The 19,771-nt window shown below is 51.2% G+C and overlaps 1 protein-coding gene across 18 annotated transcripts in view; it reads right to left on the reverse strand.

Moving 5' to 3' along the window:
- The window catches only part of LOC122203528 (myelin basic protein), a 118,901-nt gene that overhangs the window by 64,175 nt on the left and 34,955 nt on the right, over nucleotides 1-19,771 (reverse strand). For 11 of the 18 annotated variants that reach the window (XM_042910458.1, XM_042910464.1, XM_042910467.1 and 8 more), the window contains exon 3: nucleotides 4,290-4,377. The exons of the other annotated variants lie outside the window; for them this stretch is intronic. In XM_042910458.1, coding sequence (XP_042766392.1) covers nucleotides 4,290-4,377 — 88 coding nt within the window. The remainder of the gene's footprint in view (nucleotides 1-4,289; nucleotides 4,378-19,771) is intronic. 18 annotated transcript variants of the gene reach the window in all.

Raw genomic sequence — 19,771 nt, forward strand, 5'->3', positions numbered from 1 at the left:
CGTGCACATTCCCTAGCTGGTTCCTAAGCTACGGGTACGTCTGCTGTCCCTCCTGCCTGCCTGGGGGGGAACCAAGACACAAGATGAGCACACGGGCAGAGATTGCACAGCTAACAGGTGGTGCAGCCGCATTTCCTCCCACGTTAATGGGAGAAATTAAAAAAAAACAAACGGACTGCGTCTCACTTTCCATTTGGGCATCTGGGAATCTCCGGGTTCAATGAGAAGTCCAGCTTTGAGCAACTGCTGTAGGGCAGACCCATGGTCTTACTTTAGTCGACCTCCACTCTGTGCTTTTTATGTTGTATTGTTTCCTGGTGCGTGAGCCAACTCAAGCTTTGTGGCATGAAGATACACAAATACACACACACACGTATCTGTACTTCAGATATGTATATACACTTCAGTGTTTCTAGTAGGACTACTCTTTGGCTTCGCCTCAAACACGGCTCACTGTATCTCCATCATTTAAGCACCAAGGTGCTGGTGGATCTGCACAGGGGTCCGCACTCAGCCACGCGCGGGGTCCTGCAGGCGATGTTCTCGGGACCCCGACACGCGGCGCAGGTGCGCCCGAATCTCCCTGACGTGCTGGGGCCTCATCGCTTCCGCTTGGACTTGTGAGATGCGGGTCGCGTCCGGAAGGAACCACGGTTGTCTGGAAAGAGCAGGGGTGCCCTCTTTTGGGGATTTTGCTCCTTTGTCACTATAACTGAGGGAGACCCAAGGCGTCTGCTCGTGGCAACTGCATCGTTCCAGCCCGTGTTTCAGTCCTGGGGCTGGTGAACTCTGGAGGGAGGGGTGGAGGTACGTGTTCCTTGCTGACTGGGCTTCAGATGACATGGACCACGGATGACGCGTGTGGGTGTGTGGTTCAAAAAAAGCTCAAAACCTGGCCTACCACAAAACAACCTGGTTCCCCAAAGCTCAGACAACACAGGGTTCCCTAGGCTACTGTGTTTCCTTCCCCTTCGGGTAACTAGGCAAACAGTCCTGAAGTATAACCACACACTGTCATAAAAAAACACTACAGAAAGGGATTTATACGTGTGCTCTGATGAGTTATTTACTTAGGTCAACAGCAATCCTTCATTCGGATTTTCTCTTGAAACGGAAAAGTCAATACAAATCTTTGGTGCATCACCGTGTAGATGACCAGCCGTGGCCTTCCCAGAGGTGGGGGCTGACTGTGCCCTTGGTGATTCTGAGTGTGTGGCGTGCAGGCCGGCAGTTTAGAGCACCTGCACCACGGTCAGCGCAGACCTCTCTCGGCCCCTCTAGTCCCGTCCTCCATGCGGGGCTCCTACCGGCCGCGGCACGACAGTCTTTTGTCCTGACATTCACAGAGACCTCGAGTACATCCTGCAGGAGCGTGTCAGGTAAGGGATAAGGACCATTCTTCTGACACGTGGACAACACGATCGTTAGGAGCCTGGAGATTACCGCTAAACGGGTGCCGCTGACTCAGGGCTCACAGGGCATCGCGAAAGCATGGCTTTTTATCGTACTTGGGAAACTTCTGTACTTTTTACCCTACTTCCCAGTCAGGAAAAGTGGGAGATGGCTGCCGATTTCATTTGGAGTGACATTTGTACAACACTTTGTAATTCATTTAAAAAATTTTTTAATGCTTATTTATTTTTGAGACAGAGAGAGAGAGAGAGAGAGCACACATGAGCAAGTTGGGGAGGGGCAGAGAGAGAGAGGGAGACACAGACTCTGAAGAGGCTCCAGGCCAGATCTGAGCTGTCAGCACAGAGCCTGAGGCGGGGCTTGAACTCACAAACCGTGAGATCATGACCTGAGCCGAAGTCGGATGCTTTCCGGCTGCCCCGGACACTTTGTAATTTAGAATGAGTTCTCATATGTATTTCCTGAGATTATACAGTCAAGACCGGGAGTCAAGATCACGTTTGCTTCTCTTTCCCCTGTCACTCTGCCCCCCCAGCCTGGGGTTCCTTTGCATTTCAGGAAAGCGCCAGGACGGGTTACGGGTGGGAGACTCTCGTAAGTCAAAAGCAGGGGCCCAGCCGCTCTGCGGGGCCGCCTTGTCTGCGTCTTCAGGCTTGCTGAGCACAGAACAGTGGGAGCCAGGAGGCCCCTGGGCCGTCCTTACTCAAGGTCGGAGGGCGGGCTCCTCGCGCTTCCCTCTGCGATGACTCAGCCTGGGTCCAGCGTGAGCCGCACGTGCCGAGGTGATGATTCGGGAGCTGCTTCCTGACCACGTGAGGGTGGCTGTCGACCCCACATCCGTAAGCGTCTCCAGGGCTCTAGGCCCCAGAAGTCACGGTAAACACAAGAGGCAGAGGGGCCTGTGTCAGTATTCTTCCCACCGGGAGACAAATCTAAGTTTGTCACATGACTGAAACGGCAGCATCTCTGCTGGTTTTCACCGTCAACTGTAGGCAGCCATTGTCCAAAGTGTCCCTCTGGGACCACTGTCCAAAGTGTCTCTCTGGGACCACGGTCCAAACCGTCCCTCTGGGACCACTGTCCAAAGTGGTTTCAGAACCACTGTTCTGAAAACAACCAGGGGAACAATGAGGAAGGTGGTGGTTGCTTTAAAGACAAGTAAGCTACGGGGCGCCTGGGTGGCTCAGTTGAGTGTCCGACTCTTGGTGTTGGCCCAGGTGATGATCTCACAGTTCGTGGTTTCGAGCCCCATGTTGGGTTCTGTGCTGACAGCGTGGAGCCTGCTTGGAATTCTGTCTCTCCCTCCCTCTCTCTGCCCCTCCCCCCACCACTCTGTCTCTCTCAAAAATAAGTAAATAAACTTTAAAAAATAAAGACAAGTAAGCTTAGCCAAATCATTCCAAAAGGTATTCTTATCATATAGAAAGCTTAAATTTGGACATTTTTATTTTGTCATTTTCTTTTACGTGTGTATATACACATGCAGTTGGAATACAGGAGGAGAGAGAGAGTCGAGAGAAACCTTTGTGTTAGAGGTTCAGAGATGGACTTATTCTCGAAATCATCGACGCTCGGACATTCCCTTCAAATCTGCAGACTGCCTTCCCTCTGCATTCAGAACACCTGTGGGGGGCGCCTCGCTCGAGAGCTGCCTCTAAGGCCTGCAGACCCCACCTGGAATGCAGCGGACTATGCCCCTCCGCCCAATTCCCGTGAAAATCGACGTGCAACACGTACAACCAGGCGGGTATTGATTCCTGTGGCAGTATCTGACTGGTTTCCGTTAAACGAATCTTCCTGGTTTTTCCGTCCCTGAGCCTCTGGGTTGTGCCGGTTTTCATTACAGTTTAAGACACCGAGGAAATGGGCAGTGGGACTTGTGTAATTACGAGCGCTTACTCAGGGCAGGATCACAGGAACAGAAGGGATTTTTGAAAAAGAACAAGCAAATCAGGAACAAAAAAATTGGGGTGGCTTTTCCTGCCCGAGAATCAAACGACAAAGAAGCCCTTTCCGTCAGTAAGCAGCGGCCAGGCCAGGGAACGTGGCGAGAGGCTGTCGGCCGGGAGCGCCATGATGTGTAGGTGCAGGGGGAGCTTACTTCTGTAGCCAGAAAACCGCTCTCCTCTCCTCCCCTCTACCCTGTGCCCTCAGGGTCCTGGCCGGTCCTCTGCTGCCCCCTTGTCCCCACCTCTTTGGGAATTCTTGGAGAAGAGAACACAGTAAGGCGTGTGGACAGATCTGCTTGGCCGTGTGACCTTGGGGGCATCACTGAGCATCGTGGTCACATGGGAAAGGGGAGTTTTTTTCCATGTAAAATCAGATGAGAACTCGTTTATTCTCAGGGCGGGGGGCGGGCACAGAAATGGAAATGAACAATGTATATAACGGCGACGTGTGTCAGCTGGGCTCCACAAAATGTACACTTTTATAGAAAACAGTTATTTTCCAACGCCTCCTGAGTCATTCCTTGTGGTTGAACTATCTGGGCTTTGGGACCGTTTCACTTCCCTGTTAGATATTTTTCACCGGCACCGTTAGGTTTTCCACCCCCAATTGGTCAAACAGATGATGAGAGAAATATTGTATAGTGAGGATACACGTGGGAAGTCTCTGGCCTCTGTGTACAGACAGGCACACAACACAAGAACCCGAAGGGGACGGGCCCCCAGGGCGGTCACGTTGTTGGGGAGAAGAGACAGCAGGTGGCTAATGAAGGGGACTTACCTCCACGTTTCTAGGGGGTCTGCAGTTTTAATACTGAGAACAGAGCCATGGATTACTCAAGTAACGATAAAATTAAAACCATCCCTCGATGAGTGCACATGCACACAGATGTCACACGAAGCCACGTCTACAAGTTCCGTGTCACCTACCGAACACGTCACTGTCTTCCGAGGCCTCCCGGGAAAGGTAGTGGGGGTTCCTCCTCTTGCTAGATTCTCCTGTGCTCGTGTCTGCATCCTGGGAACAAAACAAAACAGACAACACCCTTTCTTAAGATGCAGTGTTTCACCTGGGTGTCTGGGGGGGCTCAGTGGGTTAAGCATCTGACTTCAGCTCAGGTCGTGATCTCATGGCTAGTGAGTTCAAGCCCCGCATCGGGCTGTGCTGACAGCTCAGAGCCTGGAGCCTGCTGCGGATTCCGTGTCTCCCTCTCTCTCTGCTCCTCCCCCGCTCGTGCTCTGTCTCTCTCAAAAATAAAAATAAATAAACATTAAAAAAAAAAAGATGCAGTGTTCTATCAACAAGCTAGTTGTAATACATTTTTCTTCTTGTAAACTTTGTGGCAAGATAATTAGCTCAGGGTGGGTTTTCTGCGGAGGATTCTGGATTCCGGCCTGTTTTCTCTGCCTGGGCTTGCAAGCATTCTCTTGTTCCAGGGGATAGATTTTCACACAAAGGAAATTGCATATCACCTCGGATAAAATAAATCAGCTACACATCACGGCCTGCGCTCCGGAAGCCGGCCCAGTGGCTGTCTGGGTTGCAGGAAAGGACGGATGCCAAACCTGACTTTCCTGAATTCCAACTCTGGCCTCCTGGAAGCCAGGCAGGGCAGCCTTGGTGGGAGGCCGGGCAGAGACCTCCCCTCTGCTCCTTCCTGGGGCCCTAACGGCAGCACCAGAGTGCACATTCTTTTTGACTTTAGGATTTTAAGGGCATAGAGTAGATATGGTTTAGCTTCTGTTCTTTGCAGTCAGTCGGGAACGCTCGCATAGACGCCCCTGCAAAGGACCCTGACAAGCACAGCAGGAGGGCCTGCTCTCCCCTCCCCGCCACATCTCCCCCTGCCCCACCACCCCTGTCAGGGGCGCCTTTCCAGCTTGTCCTGTGCTCCTTTAGAAGAGCCTCTGCACGGCGCCCGGCGCGGCCTGACCTGCCTCTGCGGCCAGAGCACGAGCCCCAACCTGAGCCATTGCCACGAAGGCCACCATTGCCGGTGACCATTCACCTGGTTTGCACTTCTCCCGGTTACGAGCAGCGCCCGTGAGCTGGGGTTGCTGACTCACGGGCCACAAGCCCAGGGTTGGTTCCCGGACTCTGCCCCCGTGGCTGGAGGCTCCCATGGCCGCACTCCAGCCTCCACCCTTGCTCTGTATCACTTTGTCCCAGGCCGCTCTCATTTCCTGAGGTTCCAGCTACGACTTTTTCCTCTATTTTACAATCTTTTCTTCGTAAAGAGAGGAGAAACAGTGGCTCCAGAGCCATACTGCCTGGGTGTATACTCTGGCTTGGCTCTTATTTACTGGCTGTGTGACCTGGGACAAGTCACTTAACCTCTCTGGGCTTCAGTTTCCTTTTCTATAAAAGAGAGGAAATACTGATATTGCTTATCGTGCTGGTAGTCGGGGTTAATAAAGTTAATATTTGTTAGTGTTTCAACACACCTGGTGCACAGAAACTGTAAAATGAGTGTTTGTTAAATAAAAGGGAAACTCTGAAAAAAAAAAAGTGAACACCCTCCCCTCTGTCTCAGCTCTGGCTCTTGGCTGCCCCTCCCCCAGCTCTGTTCCCAAGCTTTGTCTTACAGCCGGTGGGCCTCACCTGCCCGGCTTTCCCCCCTCCACTTCTCCCATGCTCTGGCAGATCTCTGGGGGGCCTAGAGAGCGGGCACGTGGCCCGAGGCTGGGCACTAGCCCTGCAGAAGCTTCTGGGGCCGGCTGGACTGGCGTCACCTCCGGGCACTGCCAGCAGTGTGCTCCCCCTGGGCCAGGTGGGCAGGAGGCGGGGAGAGAGATGCCCTTTGGGACGCCAACGTGCCCAGCTAATCTGACCCAGGAAGTCCCGCCCCTCCGTCCCCCTCCTTCCCAGGTTCTGGGCTCCACTTGGGTCTGCAAAACCCATCCTAATACGAGTCTTCTCGTGAGGAGGCCATAAGTGACTGTCCTGTCAACATAAGGTCTGATTCAGCAGGATGGATTCACAGTCAGGGAGCAGCACAGGCAGGCAGCCAGCAGGTGGGAGAGGAGGTGAGGGCCCAGGCTGGAGGTGACCTCCGTGGCCTTGGGGAGGTGGAGGCCAGCCCTCTGGAGTTCACACCTGTGCTCCCCACCACTGCCCCCAGGTCCCTCTGGAAGGCTCTAGCCCAAACAAGGGTAGGGTTCCCGCTCCTACATCAGCATGGGGTCTCCTCTCCCACACCGGCGTGGGGTCTCCACTCCCCATAGGTAAGGCAGGGGCAGACGGATGGGTGAGATCCCACCGGCCAACATTTAGAACCCGGTTCCTACAATTAAATGATGTCCAATGTTATACATATAAAAAAAGCTTATTGTTAATTAACACCCAGAACACGGAGGAGGGAGAAGTTTGCTTTCATTTTCACAGTGAAGCTGATGTTACCAGCTGGGTTTTTTTAAATTTTTTTTTTTAACGTTTATTTTTGAGACAGAGAGAGACAGAGCATGAACGGGGGAGGGTCAGAGAGAGAGGGGGAGACACAGAATCCGAAACAGGCTCCAGGCTCTGAGCGGTCAGCACAGAGCCCGACGGGCTGGAACTCACAGCCCGCGAGATCATGACCTGAGCCGAAGTCGGCCGCTTAACCGACTGAGCCACCCAGGCACCCCACCAGCTGGTTAATACACTAAATTGGGGTTTCCCAGACTGAGATCTAACAGTCTCATAAAATCACTATTAACAGCACACAGTCGTGTTCAAACTCACTGGTAATTGAAAAGATACAAAGCAAGACAAGAATGAGAGACTGTTTTCTAACATCCTGACGTATTCTCGACTTGACAAAGTTGAGAAAAAAGTACTTTGCAGCCTTGTTGGGGATGCAGTGACACAGGAGCCCTCTGGGAGCTGGATAAACATTCACAGCGGGTTCTGTGACACCAACAATAACAAAACCAAGCTGTCCCTCCCCTGGATCAGGCTCTCGCCTCCTGCCCTCAGGGTCCAGGAGGGTCAGAGTGTCCGGGAGGGAGGACCTGACCAGGCTCAGCCCCACCCCTAGTGGCTTCCTCCTCCTGCCCTCAGCCTTCCTCCCCCTCCCCCTCCCCCTCATCCCCTTCTTCCCCCCCCCCCCCCTCTTCCTGCCTTCCTCCCCACACCCTTCCCCTCCCACAAGGGCAGGTCTGAACTCCTCTCCCCTGTAGACTTGGCCACCGCTCCCCCCCACCCCACCCCTGCCCCTGTAGGCTCACTCCTCTCTCCCCCAACCAGGCTGTAAATTGTTTGACAAGAGGGACCTTGCCTTATAAACCCTTCTGTCCCCAGACCTCGACAGCGTCTGGCACCCAGCAAGTGCCAGAGAGAAAACTGTTTGGCTGTTATATTTACAAAGCTTTTGGTGGCAGAGGAAGCCAAAGGTGGCTCAATGGGCGTTTTCTCCTATCTACCTATTTACTCAGAGGAGAGTAAAACTTGGGTGGGCAAGCACTTCTCGATAGCTCCGTTCGTCAGCCGTGAATCCAGTCTTGTGTCTTTGTTTCACGTCGCGCCTTGAGGCTGACAGCAATGTCGTATTCTTTGCCAAGCACACAATACCCATCACTGGAGAAGTGATCAATCGAACACAATTTAGCTGCCGTGCTCCTTCATCGCGGGTGCATCTTCTCACGCGTTCACGTTTAGATCAAGATGCCCCTTGCGACCAGCAGCGTCTTCTACTTAGAACCGAGGACTCCTTCCTTCTGGGAGGCTTGGAGTCTCAGGGATGAGGGCACTTCGGGGTCAGGGTCAAAGCTCGGTATTGAAAGCGAACCGCTCTGCCCTCAGTGACCGCAGCCGGATGATAGGGCCACACAGCCTCCCTATCTCCGCTGCTGGGGTCGGCGCGGCCGGACGTGGTGGTGAAGAGATAGCTGGTGTCCTCAGCCCGTGCCCGGTGCAGGCCTCCCTGCTGCAGCATCAGAACGGGCACCGTCTGCTCCTTCAAGGGGTCACCGGGGGAGGCGGGGCAGAGTCCCGATGACAGACGGGACCCCAAACCTCACCCACCTCCTCCGGTCATAACGCGTCATAACTCCATGCGCTGTGCAGGACGCTGTGCGAAAAGTCCACGCGCACGGCCTGGGAAATCTACTCGCTGACTTCTGTCCCAACAAAGAGTTACTTTCTGAGACCTGATGCTGTTGCTTTACCGCGAACATAAAATATACCCTTACGAAGAACACACTTCCAACAAGCGAAACGTCCACCAGCAAAACACACACGATCAAGATGGTGTGGGTCAAACGTAAGGGAATTTTCACGACAAAGAAAGTAAATAACAGACATGAAACACTCAGATACACAAAGAGGGTCGGTGCCGATGAGACCCGCGACCCAGCGTGTCACTGCCCCAACGTGTCCTGATTCTCAAATCGTGTCTGTGACTGCACGTGTCTAAATGTGTTTCAAGCAGTTATGGTTCCTTCATAATATTTGTACCAATTTTCATTTCCATCAGCCTAAATATGAGAGAGGTGACCGATGTAAGAATTCACTTACTTTTCTACATTAATTTTAGGGGTAAACACAATAAGGCAAAAATCTCATAAATACAAATGCCGATTTAACAATATTTTTACAAAAATTTTTTTAAACGTTTGTTTATTATTGAGAGACAGAGCACGGACAGGGGAGGGGCAGAGAAAGAGGGAGACACAGAATCCGAAGCAGGCTCCAGGCTCCGAGCTGTCAGCACAGAGCCCGACGCGGGGCTGCGACTCACAAACCGTGAGATCGTGACCTGAACCGAAGTCGGATCCTTAACCGACTGAGCCACCCAGGCGCCCCTAAAAATATTTTAAAATATTGAGGCACCTGGGGGGCTCAGTTGAGTGTCTGACTCTTGATTTCAGCTCAAGTCATGATCCTGGGGTCGTGGGATCAAGCCTTGCACTGGGCTCCCAGCTGAGCATGAAGCCTGCTCAAGATTCTCTCTCTCCTTCTCCCTCTGTCCCTCCCCGCCACTCACGTGCTCTCTCCCAAATAAAAAAAACTAAAAATATTTCTAAATGCAGATGAGACTTATTTTTCAACACGGATACAACACTCATGATAAATTAAGCAATTTACTGCATCTCTGGTCTGTATGTTTTCACTCAACAGTCTTCATCCAAGTGGGATTAAAACCCCCCTCTTAACCAACGGGTTCTCTGCTCACTGAATGACGCCCCTGAGGGACAGGTGCACTCAAGCCCTGCCCAGTGTCTGGCCCCCTCCCGTCCTTGTTCAGAAGAGAAGCGAGGCCCTGTCTGCTCCGGGCACTGCCATCCTAGGGGCCCCGGGTCCCTCGTCTGTGCTGTTGGACACAAGCTGAGCAGACAGCGTTTCTCGTCTTTTCTGGTTCTGGGCACCATCCTGAATGGAAACCCCGGACGGAATCTACTTTAGCGTTGGAAGTGTTTCGCTTTCAATGTAAGTGTGGGTATTTGTTGCATTTCCTAAAGAAACACTGACTTTCAAAGGAGACCTGTTGAGGGGACCAGGAGTCACGTACTCACCTACAGGGAAAGGTGCGGTGTGTGCATTCGGTGCTTGGGGGACATGCTGTGTGTGCGGTCACCTGGGGGACGTGCTTTGTGTGGTCACTCACTGCTTGGGGGACGCTCCACCAAAGCCAGGCGAAGCGTCCGTGCTCAGGGAAGAGCTGGTTCCTCCAGATTTGACAGAAATCTAATCAGGTCAAACCAAAGACCCGCATCTGGCCCTCAACCAGCCTCAGGGAGGGCGCCTCAGGGGTCCACATGCCTGTGTCCAGTCTGAGTCCATCCTTGGATGTTAAAAAAATATTCAAACAAGAACGAGGGCTCCTGCAGATGAGCTGTGAAGAGGTCATACTGCCGTGAGTGGGTCCCTAAGCCACGATGGGTGTCTTCATAAGAGGCAGTTCAGACACACAGACACAGACACACAGGGAGGGGGCCGTGAGCCAACAGGGGGATACGTCCCCAGCCAAGGACTGCTGGAAACCACCGGATTCTAGGACAGAGGCTGGAACGCAGCTGCCATGAGAACCTCCCGAAGACCCATCCCTGCCGACTCGTGGGTTCTGGACTTCTGGTCTCCAACAGTGTGAGAGACCAAATTCCTGGTGTTTTTAGCACCGGTTTGCAGACCTTTGTTGCAGAAGCATCAGGAAATGCACACGAGTCCCTCTACGTCCCTCTATATGTAGCACAAATAGCTCTGGATGTTAACATGAATAGTGAAACAGAAAGGCACTGTTTTTGGCATTAAGGAATTTCTAGTGCTTTTTTTGGTATTAAGGAATTTCTAGTCTCCTAACCTACTTACAAACCAGAGAACGTTCTCATTTTTTTTGTGAATAAAACATTAAAAAAACCAACAAAACACAAAAACCTCACCTGGCCTTGACTTCTAAACTTTAAGCATCCAAGTGTTCCTCGCGGGCCAGTGTGGGTCCTGCACTAAGCTCGGTGTTAGGAGAGAGGGACCTGGGAACTCACAGGGTTCGCCTTGGTACCCAGGAAGTACGATTCAGGGTCGCCTCCATGAGGACCAAGCGGAACAACAAAGGATAAAATTGAGTCAAACCTACCAAAGCTGCAAACAAACCAAAACACTGGTAAAAGGCATCCGGGTTTAATTATTTTAGGCCCTGGTCTGTTCAGCCACTTGTAACTTTGTACCCATCTTGTCCAGTCATTTCCCTGCGACCTAACCCACCATCCAGGGACCGCAGCCATCCTAAGAGATTTTCTTAAGGTGTAGCTATTTACACATACACGGAATTGTAAGTATAAAAAACGTTTAATCAGCCTTGAGTTTTTGAAAGGCTGATGGTCTGGAAGCAACAATTTTAGGAGGAATGGCCCAGAAGATAAGTTTCTAATCACCGTAGCAACATCCGGAAAAAAAAAAAATTAAAAAGTCTCTGAGAGAGGGCAACCCTGGAGTCACAGTTTTAAAAAAAATTACACAATTTACAAAATTCTGATTCAAACTAAAAAACAGGCATCCAGAGAGGAAAGATGTTGAAAGACATTAAAAGTGGTATTTTAAACCGCAAGACCATTTTAAACTGTTGGACTCTGAGGCGTGACCCACCACGGGCTGCTTTAAAAAAGAAAAAAAGAAGTGATTTTGAAAAGTCTTAGAAGAAGACGGCATTTCATGTGATTTCATAAAACTTGAGTTGGGACTCACAGGCTTAGACGCAGGGAGTTGGGTCTGGTTTGAGTTCCCTGACTAGGTTCCCATTCAGTCACTCACTGACTGGTTCCCACCCAAACGTGCTGGGAGCTGGGGCTGGGACAAGACAAGAGGGCTTCCTGGAGGAGTTCACAGTGCAGTAAGCAAGGCGGACACGTCAGAAATGAAATCGGAAAACAAGCCAGCCGGCGTTCAGTCGAACCAAGTGCGGGGTATGCAAGCTTGACTCCACCCCCGGGTGTATTTGCTGTAGGAACCACACCACACCTACTTTTCTGAGACCCCCCAGAAGAAAAATGACACAGTGATTCGTTGTTTTTATGATGCAAACGATGTTCAGCAAGCCAAGTGTAGAAGATTGGTTCATAAAATAGAAATTTTTGCATTATCTACTTTTCTGGAGAGAACCGACACCAGGTTAGTGTTGAAGGCAGTGAAAAACCCCAGATCTTACTTCTGTGCAGGCTGCAGGCTGACGAGCCGGCCTGTCGGCGTCATGGGTGCTGACGGAAGACAGGAGACTCCTGGCTCAGAGACCACAGATGGCTTATTACCCACAGCAGTCCTAGAACCTCATCATCTGGGCACTCGGTTCCTACAGGTTCCTACGGGCCCGTGGGGACCAAACCCCGGTTCTTACAGGTCAGTGGGCATGGACCCGATGCACGGGGTTGTGCTGTTGAAGAAGGACCTTGGCTTAGGGACCCCGAATCCTGTACAAGAGACAGTATGTTTGCCCCGCCCCCCCCACCATCCTGAGGCTTTGCCTGCAGGATGTGTAGAACACAAGAGACGCTGGGGCGTCCTCCTAAGAGCTGGTTGCAGAACAGGCGGCCTCCCGAACGTCGGCCACGTGATGGCGCAGTCTCTTGGCATTGACCGCTTCACGGTCAAACCCAACCTGACATGTTTCCTTCTCAAGCTCAAAGTTCTCCAGGGCAGCTGTGCTCAGCCGAGTTCAGAGGACACAGGGGGAGGCAAGACTTCTACAGTTGGGAGGAATCCAGAGGCCACCCAACCGGCCCATTTTACTACTGAGGTCACTGAAGCCAAGAGAGGTTCCGATGATGTGTGCTCACGCACCAGCCTCTCAGGTCAGAGCCCAGACGGAAACCTCGAGGCAGATGTGCAGAAAGGGCGTTTCTGGTCTGGACAGAAGGGTGGAGAAGGTGTCGGGGGTGGGGGGCAGAGCATTCCTGATGGGGGGGGGTTACGGCTCATGTCAACAGCGTGCCTCACGTGGCCCAGACAGCCCCAGACAGCCTCACGCGGCCGGGGGCTGCACCTGGGGCTGGGATGGCTCCACCGCCCAGCCCGCCCAAATCTTGTGCACCCCGAGGCGGGGAAGGCTCCTGGCCCTGCCCGGGCTTCCTGGGACCTGCCCAGGACATGCCTGGTTCAGCAACCCCCCCACTCACCAAGCCCCCAGGAAAGCGGCTCGATGAGCCAAGAGGAGTTGGCCCCACGGAGCGGGCCTGCCGGAGCCGGGGAGGCGATGAGGGGAGAGTCACAGAGCACTGGCCATCATCTCCCCCGACGTGAGCCTCCGAAGGACCCTCATGCTTCCCAGCTCCAGGCTCCAGAGTCAGCGAAGGGACAGAACACGGTCCCCACGTGCTCAGAGCGGGGGACGAAGAGCTGTGGACGGAGGTCACAGGGCCAAGCACTCGTCAGGTGGGAAGAGCAGCCACCCCGACCCCACACCACCGGCAGGTGACGCGGGCTCCCAGGAGGGGAGGGCTGCTGGGGACCCGGCCCCGGAGGGCGCGGGGCAGGGTGACGATTCCTCGGCCGTGGCTTGGGCGGCACGGGCACCGGGGACGCGAAGGCCAGGCTGCCGGCACGTTTGTACAGAGAACTGTGGACGCTAAGGGAAACTCGCTCCCTCGCTCTCTTTTATTTTACTCAAGAGGCAAAACATTCTCTTACGCTCAGATTGAGTCCAGGCCCTGTACGGGCTGGCCGTGTACACGCCGAAGGCCTACAGTTCCATCCTTCGGTTGCATCCCAAAGATGCACGTGCCACCGAAGCAGAGGAGAAGCCACGGCCAAGGTCTGTCTGGCCGACGCGGTCTGGGGCTGAGCCGCTCTTCATGGGCTAGGGCGGAGCGAGGGTCAAATCACCGCTATTTTTTGTGCATGGAAACATCCTCCTGTATGTTCCTGTTATTTAAATGTGGTGATAAACTTTGTCTGAAACCGTGGAAGTAAAAATTCCCGAGTATGAGTGTGTGTGTGTGTGCGCTTGTATGTCTATGTGTAAGTGTATGTGTGTATCTGTGTGTACCCATGTGAGACAGCGTGTGTGTGTGCACGTCTGTGTGTATCCTATGTGTGGGTATCTGTGCATATCAGTGTGAGAGAGTGTGTGTATGTGTGTGTATGCCTGTGTTGGGGGTGTAATAGAAATAGTTCTTACAACTTGCACTCGTTACTCTGCAATTTTGGTTTGTTTCTTAAAAGCGAAGGATCAGGGGCACCTGGGTGGCTCAGTCAGTTAAATGTCCGACTTCGGCTCAGGTCATGATCTCACAGCTCGTGAGTCCCAGCCCCGCGTTGGGCTCTGTGCTGACCGCTCAGAGCCTGGAGCCTGTTTCAGATTCTGTGTCTCCCTCTCTCTCTGACCCTCCCCATTCATGCTCTCTCTCTCTCTCTGTCTCAAAAATAAATAAATGTTAAAAAAAAACCCAAGAAACGAAGGATCATACTGACTCCTGCTCTAGGCTGGGTCTGGAGAAGCAGCAGAAGAAACTAGCAAAACAATGGAAGCTCTTAGGATCGAAGTAAAGAATCTGAAGCAGAATGAAAGCCAGACTCATGGCGCATCTCTACGGCGTGTCCTCCTTATTGCAGACTCAGAATGCAGACACAGAATGCAGGTATTAGTGCAAAAGGGCAGGCCTCAGACAGTGTAGACAACGGCTTCTCGGTGTGGTGTTATTGACACTGTGGGCTGGACGAGTGTTTGCTGTGCGGTGTAGGGTTTCCTGTCCACCGTGGGATGTTTCGCAGCGTCTCTGGCCTCTACCCACGCGATGCTCATGGTATCCTGCTGCTGTGACAACAAGAAATGTCTCCTGACGTTGACAAATGTCCCTGAGGATGGGAAGGGAGGCTCACTCTTAGCTGAGAGCCCCTGGTCTAGACCAAAAGAAGTATTTGAGAAGGAGAGAAAACCGTAAAGCCATTCACTAGTGTGCTTGCTGGTAACAAATTCAAATACTTTGTAAGTCATCAAAAACTCTTCTGAGTTTAATTTGAGAGAGGGGACAACCTGACCGGATTAGAAACCGAAGGTGAGAACCAGATTTAATTTAGAACAAGGGGCCCGTTGGCAATGGTTCTTAGACGGGACGCCGGAACACAGCACAAAAGAAATAATGGATAAATCAGACCTCGTCGAAAGTTAAAACTGTGCGTTGCAATGGACGCCATCAAGAAAGGAAAATAACAACCTGGAGAAAGAGAGAAAATACTTTCAAATCATCTCTCTGATAAGATATTCATGTCCAGAATATGTAAAGAGCTCCTACCATTCAACAATGAAAAGACGAAACGCCTAATATTTTAAAAGACGGGCCAAGAATCTGAATAGGCATTTCTCTGAAGACAGACAGACAGATGGCCAGTAAGTACAGGAAAAGATGCTCAACATTATCGTGCGTGAAGGAAATACAATCGAAAGCACAACGTGAGGCACCACTTTGCATCCGCTAGGACGGATACCAGCAAGAAGACTGACAACAGTAAGTTGGTCAGGACACGGAGAAGTCGGAAACCCTCAGACATTGCCAGTAAAACGGTGCAGCCACTGCGCAAAACAGCTTGATGGGTCCTTACACAGTTCATCACAGAGTTACCGTAGTAGGACTCATCAGATCCACTCCTGGGTACACGCCCGAGAGAAATGAAAACGGATGTCCACACAAAAACCTGTGTAGGAGTGTTCATAGCAGCATATTCACAATACCAAACGATGGAAGCATCCCAAATGACCAGCGGCGAATGAATGGATAATTAAAATGTGGCCTATTCCTACAAGGGCATATAATTCTTTAACAGCAAGGAACAAAGTGTTGCCACCTGCCACAGGCATGAGCTTGAAAACACTGTGCTATTCGGAAGGAGGCGGTCGCCAAAAATCCATGCTGCGTCATCACCTATACACGAAACGTCCAGAACAGTCAAATCCAGAGGGACTGGAAGTACGTTAGCAGTTGCCCGGGGTGGACGGGGTTAAGTGGGGGCTTCTAGTGGCTGCGGGGTCTCCTTGAGAGGTGACAAATACGTTATAGAGTCAGATTGTGGTGATGGCTGCACAATCCTGGGAAGATACTAAAAAGGACTGAGCTGTACGTTTCAGATGGGTGAAGGTTAACGGTATCTGAATTTATCTCAATAGAACTATTTGTTAAAAGAAAAAGAGCGGAATGCACCCCATAGCCAGGACCCGGTGAGATTCTGGCTATGACGTTAAAGGTGAGGAATCATTCCTCACATAGCTGGCTCATCCGCTGTGGGGACCGCGTGGGATTCAGTGCTAGGATCCCAGACTGGTTTCTGAAATGTGGGGGATTAAAATTTTGGAAGACTTTACTCTAAGTCTTAGGCTGGTTATTTCTACACCTGGCGACAGTGATTACCTCCAATGCATTTATGAACAAAGGCACAGAAAACGTCTCCTGCTCAATATCGCAGACCCCAGAAGAAAGAAAAAAACAAACAACGATGTCACAAGTCTCCATGGGGTGAGATTGCAAAGTCAGGGCTCCTTATCCAGACCTGTCTGTTTTAATGGCATCAAAGAAAACACAGCAAGCATTTCTGCTAACAAGAGTATATGAAAATCCAGGTTTTTTTTTTTTAATTAAGAAACTATATAAGAGAAAAGAAAACACATACACACACAAAACCTTGTACATGAGCTTTTGCTGCTAGCCGTGGTATTTATAAGCCCCAAAAGGTGGAAAGAGCCCGATGCCCATCCGTGGGTGAATGGATACACCGAATGTGGTCCGTGCACACAACGCAACATTATTCAGCCGTAAAAAAGAACGGAGCGCTGGCCCGTGCTACGTGGACTCTGAAAACATTATGCTCCATGAAAGGAGCCAGACAGAAACGAGCACATATCAGATGATTCCATTCGGGTGAAATGCCCAGAACAGGGAAACCTAGAGACAGAAAAGAGATTGGTGGTTGCTGAGGGCCGGGGCACGGAGGCTGAGGGCTGGAGCGGATGACAGCTTCTTTCTGAGATGGTGCCAATAGCTAAAATTGACCGTTGGTGGCTGTCCTGCATATCTGTGAATACACCAGAAACCCACCGAATTGTACGCTTCAAATGGGTGAATGGTACGGCATGTGAATGACATCTTCATAAAGGTGTTTTTAAAAAGCGTGGGAGCTGGGCCTGCAGGCAGTTAACAGCGAAAGGTCCCGGCATCACTGGAAGGGAGTCTGGAGCTCAGTATTCGAGGCGGTTTATGGAGCCGTTACCCTAGATTAGGAAGTGGCTCTTTTAACGACTTAAGTGTTAAAGCCACCGTCTCTGCCGAGATCATTTTGTAGTGTAATTAGGACTGTGGTGTTCCAATAATCAGGGCAAAGAAATGAGCCCAGGGTTTGATTTAAACAGTGACTTTCAGAAGTCACAGCAAAACAAGCACTGACCAGCGTCACGGCAAGACTGTTTATCGGGGCCCGTTGCGTAACCGGACACAGTAACTTCTATTTTCGGAACACAAATATCTTGCCATTTATTCCTGGAAGCTACTGCTGTATCAGCCGGTCACGTCTTAAATGAGAAGGATGGTCACATAAGGGAAGGGTGTGAGGGGGAGAGGGAGAGAGAGACTGTTGAGCGTGGCTCTTTCGCTTAGAGTTCTAGAGTAAATTGCAAGTTCGATTAAAACGCACTGAAAGGCCATTCGCGTAAGGAAGTTCATTCAGTTCCAACCGATATTCTACATTACTGAACACAGAACAAGGCAGTGGAAACCTCTGATCTTCTCAACTGGAAGCTGAATGCATTGCCTTTAGTTGTATGTAATAAAAACCTCAGGGTCCTACTTACGTGCCCCAAACATATGCCCCCATGCCTGCACATGCTTATTTACTTGCTTCCCCTAATGCGGATAGGGCAGAAGGACAATAAGGTCTAACATTTCTGTATTTCTGACCGTAGCCCTCAGCGATGCCAGCCTCCCGGCCTCCTTGCTGAAAGTGGTCACGAGGGTCCCAACGGCCCCGTGTGGGAAGCCTGCCAGCTACCATTAACTTATTTTGCAAACCTGTATCTTCTATTTTCCGTACTTTAGAAGAGGTGAACGTAAAATCGTTTTTTTAAGTAACAAACAGGCTTTCATGAGCGTGTTAATGCAGTAAGATTCAAACAGAAAGGGAAATTTCCCACAGAACTAGACTTGTACCTGCACTCTGGTGTCCTCGCTCTAAGCGAACACACTCGCGCTGCACACGGAATTATCCCTGGGCCACGCACACGCTCGTCTTCCAAGCGGAACCCTGCTGTCCCTGTGATGGGGGCCGAACCGTGAGAGCCGCAGACCTGGCCCCAGCGGGCTCTCGGCGCCGGAGAAACCAATCAGGCTACGTCTGTGGACTCCATTAAGAGACTGGGAATGTCTGGAGAACTTCACGAGTACAGGTGGTGATAGGTCCGATCACCAGGGGTGATAAGATCGAGTCCTCCCTCCATCAAGGGTCTGAACGTGACGTTGGCTGCAAAGGCACATTCAGGAGAAATTTTCTTTTTCAGGCCACAGACCTCTCTTGTTTCGCAACTGACGATAAAATCAAGGCAGCGTCTAGTTAGATGAAGATACAAATTATAAGCATATTTTGAACCAAGTCTTTATGGACCTGACAGGTCACGTGGAGGCTGGGTCACCCAGGACAGATGCGCTCCGTTGGGTTTCTCCGTGTTGTTCGTGAAGCATCCTGGTGTTCTGAGCACTGTGGGAACTGTGACTTTAAAAAACCACACTCCGTCTCCTAGTACTTAGAGTGCTATCACGTATGTTCACGAACAAAGACCAGAAAATCAAAGACTGATTTTCTTTTTAAAACACTGAAGAGCTGGCAAGAAAGGCATGAAATGCAATGTTCCTAAACCGAGTAACTAAATACTTTGCATTCGAACCATCAAACGAGAAGAGTCTGTGCATTAAACACGGCTCGTCAAAAGGAAGAATCATACACTCTTGGAATATTCTACAAATACCACATCACATTTCACCTTGAAATGCACTGCAATGAACCTTTTAAAACACTGTAATTGTGACAAAGTAGAATAGAAGGACAAAAAAAGGATTTTGCATTCAATTTATTTGGTGTGTGGGTGGCAGCCACAAGAGCCTTTTTATTAATTCAATAGAAAAAAAAATCTAAGACCCATGATTTTAGCGTCTCAGGAACAACGAGCCAGGACAGCCTAGACGATGAAGCGAACGTGGCCATCAGCGTCACTGGGTGTCCCTTAGACACACGTGCTTTCACGGAGGCCTTACTTCATAGAAAGACAAGGACATACATTCGATCATGCCATTTCCTCTCATTGTTTCCTGCCCTGAGATGAGCCTGGGCTGGGGCCACTGCCCAGAAAGCCAAGAGCTCCCAGGAGCTGTGGTGTCTAAGGGCATCCCTGGTTGGGGGTTCCACCACTCCCCTTTGAGAAGGCCAGCCGCTGCGTCCCCTGCCCCACTGAATCTGGCTCAAGTCTGGCCTCTTTCTTTCTTCTTCTTCTTCTTTTTTTTTTTTTAAGTTTGTTTATTTATTTTGAGAGAGACACAGATAGCATGAGCAGGGGAGGGGCAGAGACAGGGAGAGATTGAGAATCCCACGCAGGCTCCGTGCTGCCAGCACAGGGCCAGATGCAGGGCTCAAAGTCACAAACTAGGAGATCGTGACTTGGGCTGAAACCAAGAGTCAGACGCTTAACCGACTGAGCCACCCAGGCACCCCTGGTCTGGCCTCTTTCAACGCTCCTCAGGCACCAGGGGGAGGAGGTCTGGACAGTGAGGAGCCAGCTGGGGCCCTGGTCCCTCCTGGAGGCGGTGCTGGGATCCCCAGAGCGGTTGCTGTTGCACAAGTCCTCGCAAAGCCACTCCTGCAACCACGGGGGCTCTAAGCCTCCACCTGGGACCACATGCATGCAGAGTTCAGGGTTTCAGAAGCGGCTTCTGTAAATTCCACTCACTGAGTGTAAAATGGTGTCTCTAAATCG

This window comes from Panthera leo, chromosome D3, assembly GCF_018350215.1.
Source record: "Panthera leo isolate Ple1 chromosome D3, P.leo_Ple1_pat1.1, whole genome shotgun sequence".
NCBI lineage: Eukaryota > Metazoa > Chordata > Mammalia > Carnivora > Felidae > Panthera > Panthera leo.